The sequence below is a fragment of the Microtus ochrogaster genome, unplaced genomic scaffold (genome assembly GCF_000317375.1).
Source record: "Microtus ochrogaster isolate Prairie Vole_2 unplaced genomic scaffold, MicOch1.0 UNK81, whole genome shotgun sequence".
NCBI classification, from domain to species: domain Eukaryota; kingdom Metazoa; phylum Chordata; class Mammalia; order Rodentia; family Cricetidae; genus Microtus; species Microtus ochrogaster.
Genome location: NW_004949179.1, coordinates 534,386 through 542,736, shown reverse-complemented (window position 1 = coordinate 542,736; position 8,351 = coordinate 534,386). Strand labels below are relative to the sequence as shown.

The window sequence follows — 8,351 nt, the reverse complement described above, 5'->3', positions numbered from 1 at the left end:
GAGATCCAAAGTGACCAGGTATAGAGAAGCAGGGCTTGGAGGTGCATGCCTGTCATCCCAGCAGCCAGGAGGCAGAGGCAGGTGGATCTCTGTGAGTTCAAGGTCAGCCTGGTCTACAGAGAGAGGTCCAGGACAGTCAGGGCTACAGAAAAACCCTGTCTGGAAAAAAAAATAAAACAAAACACCACCAACAAAAATAAAATAAAGATGGGTTTGGAGGAACGACTCAGTGGTAATTGAGAGCACTGGCTGCTCTTCCAGAGGACTCTCAGAGTTCAATTCCCAGACCCACACGGCAGTTAACAACTACAACTCCAAAGTCTGACACCCTCACACAGACGTACATGCAGGCAAAACACCAATGCATATAGAATAAAAATAAATTATTAAAAAAGAAAGAGAACGGGGCTAGGGCAGCAGCTGAAACCACCAAGCATGGTGCAGACAGAATTCAACCCCAAGTACTTGAATGGTGGACTCTGGTGTCCCCACTGTGGCACATACTTCATGCTGAGCCTGACCTTAATCTGGACCTTGTTCAGAACTCTGCCACTGCCAGCCCAGACCATGCACCTCAACAGAGTGAGTTCCAGGACAGGCTCCAAAGCTACAGAGAAACCCCGTCTCAAACAAAATTTTTTTTCTTACAGCCCTGAATCTGCTAGCAAACTGGACAATGGACCAAGCCAGCCTTTAAGGCTCATGGCCTTCTAAAATCAGAACCAGTTCATGGGGGACCTGGACCACTAACTATGTAGCCCTACCCAGTGGTGCCTCCTGCAGTGTCCTCACGGACTTCTACTGGACCCTGGTCACTTTGTGGCCTTACCCTGTCCTCTTCTGGTCTTCTACCATCATGCTCCTGTCTCGGTTCATCTCTGTGTTTGCAGAGCATCGAAGGAAAAGGATTACAGGGTCAGAGGTCAGGGACAAAGCTGGCTGGGGACAAGGGGGTAGAATTCCCACATGGGACCCCTCCCAACTCTTTGGAGGTGGAGCCAGGCCAATGGGAACAATGGGAGGGCAACACCAGAAGGATGAGGGACATTTGCAGTGCTTTCCAATGAATTTGTCCCTGAGTGAGAATCGAGAGTGGGGCAGGAGTGCGGCTGCCTGGGTGGCCTCTGCCTTGTTCCACGTCTGTGTAATCTGAACCCTGTAGTTTCGGCACAACTTCCCAGACTCCCAACCGTGTTTCACTCTTGTAACCCAGGCTCAGGCCAGTCTTCTTGCCTCACACTGTTAAGCGTTTGCATGACAGCAGTGAACCACTTCCCACGGCTGCAAACTTTCTCTTCAGACTCAAACCCGAAAAGTTTGTGCCGTACTATAGGTGAGTCCCCTGCCCTAGCCCAGTTCCCACTCCACACCCACAGGTGTCCTCGGGACACACCAAGATCTGAGCCCAGACTGGGGGCTTCTGCCTGGGTTCCAAGATGAAGAACAAGGCTCCTGTAGATGAAGGAGCCTGGGGAGCCCTGGCCCCCGGGGCCCCGCTGTTTACCGGGCCACCTCCCCCTGGCTCTGATGCAACCTACAGGCTTTGGTTACGTGAGGGCGGCAGCTGCAGCAGGGCCAGCAGGGCCCTGCACCGGAGCCAACCCGCCCACACAAAGCCACGCCCCCGACCCACAGCAGCTTGCCCCCTGCCCTGGACCCCTTCGGTCCCATCACTTGAGGGACTAGACAAGTTACTACCTCTGGCTATTTAGGTGAGGGGACACATGAGTGGCTGGAGCAAGGGATGAGGTCTGAAAGCCAAGGCTCTTTACTTCGGATTTTTCTCTTTCTGTCTCCCTACAAACTACTTATGTAATAACAACCCCTGAGCCGAACTGGTAATAAATGCTTTTTTTCTCCCAGTTTTTTTTTTTTCCCTCCCAGTTTTTCAAGACAGAGTTTCTCTGTGTAGTTTGGAGCCTGTCCTGGAACTCACTCTGTACACCAGGTTGGCCTGTCTCTGCCTCCCGAATGCTGGGATTAAAAAGGCGTGTGCTACCACCACTGGGCAAGGAACATGGACTTAAACTCATGGCTAACCTATGTTACATGACAAGAACCTGTCTAAAAGGAAATAAATTCAAGATCTGTGAGATGTTCGGTGGGTAAAGTGCGTTTGATCCCCGTGTCCTCTGATCTCCACATTTACACGTGCCGTGACACCGTGCCCCCCCCCCCAGTAAAATAAATGTCAGTTTTACAAGTCCTAAGCACAGGCCACTGTGAGTCCCTTTCCAGCCCTGGTGGATCTGGGGGAGCCCATTCAAGGTCAGACCCTGCCAGGCTATTCCTAGTCAGGTGGCTGGCTGGTTTCTTGGATGCCCCATGGCACAGGAAGATCACCTTCTGTCTCCAAGTTACTGAGTGAATTTTGGTTGGAGCAGTGTGGGGACAGATGTACGGCTTGATGAGGGCCCTGGTCCCCTGGAAGCTCAGTTCACTCTCAAAGGACCAGAAGCCTCTGTCAGGTTTGTGTGGGCAGGGCTGTGCACCCAGACCAATGTCTGCTCTTGGGGGAGACGCAAATGAGATGTAAAGTAACTGTGGCCCTGGGAGGCCTGGGCAACAGGTGTTGAGGTGGGGGGCAGACCAGAGTCCTGCTGAGACCTCTGAAAGATAACAGCTGCCAGCTGAGGGGGCACCCAAGGGCTGGGGTGGTAAGGAGCCCTGGAGGCCTGCCTCCTAAAGTTCAGTGCACCAGTGTTTCTGTGGCCGAATCCTGGGGTACCTTTTATATTTACTACCTATTTACATGCGTGTATCTATGGAAGCACAATTGTGTGGGTGTTGGGGTTACTAGCTTTGGCGACATGCCTGGCTTTTCTGATGTGGGTTCTGGTGGCTGAACTCAGGTTCTCACAGCTGTGAGGCAAGTAGTTAACTGACCGAGCCCTCTCCCCAGCCCTCCTGTACATGGCTTACCATGTCTTGAGCCCTCTCCCCAGCCCTCCTGTACATGGTTTACCAAGTCTTGGGCCCTCTCCCCAGCCCCTCCTGTACATGGTTTACCAAGTCTTGGGCCCTCTCCCCAGCCCCTCCTGTACATAGCTTACCAAGTCTTGGGCCCTCTCCCCAGCCCCTCCTGTACATAGCTTACCAAGTCTTGGGCCCTCTCCCCAGCCCCTCCTGTACATAGCTTACCAAGTCTTGGGCCCTCTCCCCAGTCCTCCTGTACATGGCTACCATGTCTTGGGCCCTCTCCCCAGCCCTCCTGTACATGGCTTACCATGTCTTGCATGAGCAGAGCTGTGATAACATGCTCCTGTTTCACTTGCTACAACTTTGGCAATTTTTTCGGTTGGAGTTTGTGGGGGTTTTTTTGTTAGCTTGTTTGGTGTGTGTATATGATTTGGGGGAACCTAGGGCCTGGTTGTAGGACAGACATGGAACCTGCCCCATCAGGACCCAGGAGATGGGAGCTAGTGGCCAAGCCAGGGACTCAGGTCCTGCCCTGGATAGAGGTGGGAGACAGTTATCCAGTGGCTCCTAAGAGATCAGACAGGGAGATGTGTTCACCTCGATCTCAGAGAAGCCAGCACCCAGTCCTGCATCACTTGTCAGAAGCAGGGTCAGGGTCTGTCTGGTCTTCAGCTATGTGACCCCAGCATGGAAGAACAACTTCTGAACATTCATGTATGCGCACCAAGACTGCCCTGGGGTGCAACTGGAATAGTGAGCCTGGTTCATGGCCAAGGGGAGCAATTACGGCTGAGCCAGGAGTTCCTGTTGAGTTCTCAGTGTGATGTCCAGGGGTCTGCTTCTGCAAGGACTGGAAAGGGGGTGGGGGAGCTAAGGGTGGGAAGGCCAGGACTCGAACTCATCGAACCCATCAGGGTTCGAGTGGGGGCAAGTGCCTGGGGCGGGCTATCCCACCACCAAGCCAGTTTCCTCTTGTATAAGAGATTGTGCTGAGGATCTTGGGTCTGGACAGGCTGCGAGGATCTGAACCCATGAAGGCCACTGGTAACCCAGGAGAGGCTTTGGAACTCAGAGGGCTGCGGATCCCAGGGAGGTGAAGAAGTCTGAAGAGATGAAGTTGGGATCCAGAGCCCAGGATGCCACGAGGTGAGCAGAGCAGGAGACACATGACTCCGGTGCCCAGGCGTGCACCAGTGCCGACAGGATCAGTGCACACCTGGGAGCCCTTCCAGATGCTCCTCAAGTGAAAAACTGCCCATCTCCTGTGGTGGGGACAGCAGCTGGTGAGAGTCCAGGTACCTGGCAAGCTGAGGCTTGCCACTGAATGCCCACTGACTGGTGCCCAGTAGTTCTTGCTACCCAAGGAGCTGAGAAAGGCTTACTGTACAAGTGAGATGCTTAATTAATGCTTGATGACCTCATCACTCAGTAAGTGCTGACTTACACTCTGCGCCTCTGGGCTGTGAGCCAGTCTTTACACTCTCTGCCTTCGCAGCACCAGTGGGACCCGTGGGTGAGCCCCTCTGTCTGAGGTGGAGAGGACCCTGGACCCCCTCCTCAACACAGCAACAGGCAAAGGCCAAAGGAAGTACCCAACTCCCTGCAGCCTGAAGCAGCATCAGGAGCTGGTCAGTTTATAGTATTGTAAGGGTCAGGACTGTGGACGCTTCTTTCTTGCATGGACACAATGTCACAATGTATGCCATCACTGACCACATGGCCTCAGCTGGATAAGCCATGTTTACAGAGAAGTGAGGATGCAGCCTCAAGGTCACACAGCAGCTGAGTGGTTGGGGGCATAGGAGCCAGGTCTCTGCCTAAGGGAGGGAGATGAAGCAACAAGAGGCCTGAGCAACAGAGATTCATCAGAGTGAGACACCCCTCCCCCCGGCCAAGAAACCATCCCTGAAGAGCAGCCAGAAAGCCCAACAGTTAGACAGCAGGCTGCAGGGACACAAAGAAAGGGGTTAGCTCAGTAGAGTGGCAGCCTCTGCACTGACCTGGGTGGGCAGCTGGTGGCCCTGAGAGTTTTGCATGGTCAGGGTCAGGCCACAGTAGGAGGGGATGGTTTCTCCTGGCTGGAACAAACATTTGGAATGCATGAGACTGATGCCACAGATCAGGAGACAACTCAGCCTAGCTGACTAGGGGTTGGAGTCACACCCTGAACCTCAAGACCATGGTCTGAGCTTTTGGTCTTCTATAAGGGTGGATCAGCACCTACTTCAGAGGCCAGGCCAAGCTGACTGGAAGGATAGGGTGCAACCCAGATGCAGCGTTCCTGCTGCTGCTCCTGTCATTCCAGCAACAGACCAGAGTCGGCGGAGTCAGGGGAAGACTGGCTGAGGCTGGTATGGGTCAGCTACGAGTTTATTGAGTTATAATCAACATGGAGAAATCTAAGGACAGTAGGAGCTTGTCATCTCCCTGGGCTTCAGCTGGAGACAGCATGGCAGGGCAGGATGGAGAGCCCAGCCCCCACAGCACAGCTCCCCACTAAATCATTCCCCATGCTCTCTCCCTGGGCAAGAGTGCCAGTCTCAGGGCCTTGCTCTGTTCACTTTCCTGGGGATGCTGCCTGCCCACACACTTTCTCTGACCTGTTTCTAGGTCATTGTCCTTGTGAGTCTGTCAACCAGGCACGGCTGTCACGGTTCCTCACACACAGCTGGGATATTTGTGCCACAGATGACAAAGAACACCTGCACAGCTCACTAGTTAGGATGCTGACAGGGGCGGGTGGCTGGGCTACCTGTGGCCCTGGGCGCTGTTGTTCATGTGGTCCCGGATACTGATGGCCTGTTTGAGCAGGCCTTCGACACTACGGAAGTACACACTGCTGTCCATCAGGCTCTTCACAGCACTGAAACAGAAAGAAGTGAGGATCAGCATCAAGGCCACCAGGAATGTCCCTATCCTGTCCAGAGTCGGGAGCTGCAAAATGTGGGCTCAGCCTTCAACACTGCTAACTATTAACAATTAAAAAAGGGTTTCATGACTGTAAAGGAAACAATCTAAATCTGAGACAACTCAGCCCAGGGACTGACGTAGGTACTGCTTTACAGGGCTGGAACTGCTCTTTATCTAGTGTTTAAAAGGTGGCTGGCTGTGTAACTCTGCTTTTAGGGTTTGAAGTGTATAGATGAGGCATGCCTGTGTTCCAGGACTGGAGGAGGCTGAGGCAGGAAGATCCCAAGTTTGAAGCCAGCCTGGATTGTAGAGGAAGACCCTATATTTCTTTAAGGAGGGGCTGCATCTGCAAGCAGTAGCAGGTGGAGGTCAGAGGACAGCCTGCAGGAGTCAGTCCTGATTCACAAGTGGTCAGGCTCGGCACGGGTGCCCTGTCACCAGCCCACATGCTTCCTGGGAGCAGCAGTGTGAAGGGTTTTATCACTCTCATGTCCGGCAAATCCCACAGAATTTTTGATGAGGGGATCAAGTCCTCATTAGGAGTTCATGCAATCCCAGGCAATCGAGGTGTGCACAGCAAAAGCAGCCGGCAGAGACCGCACTTAACAGAAGCAGTGAGACACTGGAGTGGGTGAGTGGCCCAGGCCGCACAGTAGGCAGAACACAGGAACGGTGGCTCAAAAGAACTGACCTGCCAGCAAGGAGGAGGCCCAAGAATGCAGAGAAGAGCCAGGTGTTGTGGCGTACGCCTTTAATCCCAGCACTTGTGACACAGAGGCAGGAGGATTTCTGAGTTTGAGGCCAGCCTGGTCTACAGAGTGAATTCCAAGACAGTCAGGGCTACCTAGTGAGACCCTATAGAGAAGACGACTTAGGCTTTTCTTTTTTTCTTTTATTTTTTTTTTTGGTTTTTGTTTTTTTTTTTTTTTTGTTTTTTTTTTTTTTTTTTTGGCTTTTCGAGACAGGGTTTCTCTGTGGTTTTGGAGCCTGTCCTGGAACTAGCTCTGTAGACCAGGCTGGTCTCGAACTCACAGAGATCCGCCTGCCTCTGCCTCCCGAGTGCTGGGATTAAAGGCGTGCGCCACCACCGCCCATGACTTGGGCTTTCAGACAGCCCAATGGGCACAAAGACTCAAGGCCATACTCACAGAGCCAAATATGAGTTTTTGAACCTGGAGAGGGAATGAAATTTATGCCCTGACAATGACGTGTGCCTACACACACACACAATCTCAGGTATGAGCAAAAGTCATGTGCAAACTGACCTCAGCTCCTGGGGAAGTGGAGGCAGGACTGCTTAATCCTGGGTATTCAAGACCAGCCTGGAGATACACTAAAACCCAACTTAAAAACAACAGGACAGGCAGGCAGGGCATGCTTACTCAGCAATGCTGCCCGGGGTCTGCATGGTACACACGCACAGGGTAAAAGGCAGCCCTGACCCCCCCTTAGCTGTGGTCCAGCTGATTTTTTTTTTTTTTTTTGGCTTTTCGAGACAGGGTTTCTCTGTGGTTTTGGAGCCTGTCCTGGAACTAGCTCTTGTAGACCAGGCTGGTCTCGAACTCACAGAGATCCGCCTGCCTCTGCCTCCTGAGTGCTGGGATTAAAGGCATGCACCACCACTGCCCGGCGTCCAGCTGATTTTTGTGTCGGGATGGTTATGTGTGTATGTGTTTGTGGGTGTTTGCATGTGTGTGGAGGACAGAGACCAACACTGGGCAGGTTCATCAATTGTTCTCCACCTTATTTTTCAGGCAAGCCTTCTATCAGCTGAGTCACTAATCTGAGACAACAGTCTCTCAGGGAACTAGGAACTTGCTGACGGAACCGCCCGCCTAGGGGAGCTCCAGGCATGCTCCTGCCTCCACTTTCTCGGAGTTGGACTTGCTGGTGCTCACCATCGGTCAACAAGGGCGCTTCAGATGCGACTTGTGGATAAAAGCACTTTCTCCTGCGAGCCACCCACCCCACCCCAAGTCAGAAGCAAACAGTCAGGTCCCCAAACTCCCCAACAACTGTGAGAAACCGAACAGAGGTGTCATGGCTATACCACAACGGGTGGATGGGATTGGGAAATCTATGTCACTCTCCCTCTGACAGATGTAGCAGGTGTCTCACCTGCAGGCAACAGGGGGATGGGATTGGGAATCTACGTCACTCTGCCCTCTGACGGATGTAGCAGGGTGTCTCACCTGCAGGCATACTCCACGGTGTATATAGCACCCTGGCTCTGCTCCTCCCATCTCTGCATGTCAGCCTGCAGGATTGGAGAGTGTTAGGAGGGAAGGCTCTATGGGAACCAGTGTTAGATGTCAGATCCTCTCTGAGCTTCCCATTCTAAAAGCCCCACCAAGTCCTCTACTCCCCCACTGAGTGAGTGCTCCACCACCCCACCTGAGTTCTCTACCACTCCACCTGAGTGCTCCACTCCCCACCTGAGTGCTCCACTCCCCACCTGAGTCCTCCGCTCCCCACCTGAGTGCTCCGCTCCCCACCTGAGTGCTCCACTCCCCACCTGAGTC

At 53.1% G+C, this 8,351-nt stretch overlaps 1 protein-coding gene across 2 annotated transcripts in view; it reads right to left on the bottom strand.

Annotated features, from left to right (window-relative positions):
- Window positions 1-1,917: 1,917 nt before the first annotated feature.
- Borcs8 (BLOC-1 related complex subunit 8) overlaps window positions 1,918-8,351 on the bottom strand; it is a 9,410-nt gene continuing 2,976 nt past the window's right edge. Inside the window, exons 3-6 of one of the 2 annotated variants that reach the window (XM_005370532.3) lie at window positions 8,022-8,086; window positions 5,672-5,782; window positions 4,920-4,997; window positions 1,918-4,181 (exon numbers count right to left, since the gene is read on the bottom strand). In XM_005370532.3, coding sequence (XP_005370589.1) covers window positions 4,964-4,997; window positions 5,672-5,782; window positions 8,022-8,086 — 210 coding nt within the window. In that variant the 3' untranslated portion in view covers window positions 1,918-4,181; window positions 4,920-4,963. Of the gene's footprint in view, window positions 4,182-4,501; window positions 4,737-4,919; window positions 4,998-5,671; window positions 5,783-8,021; window positions 8,087-8,351 lie in introns of those variants that run through there. The other variant, XM_005370531.3, reaches the window with a different exon arrangement.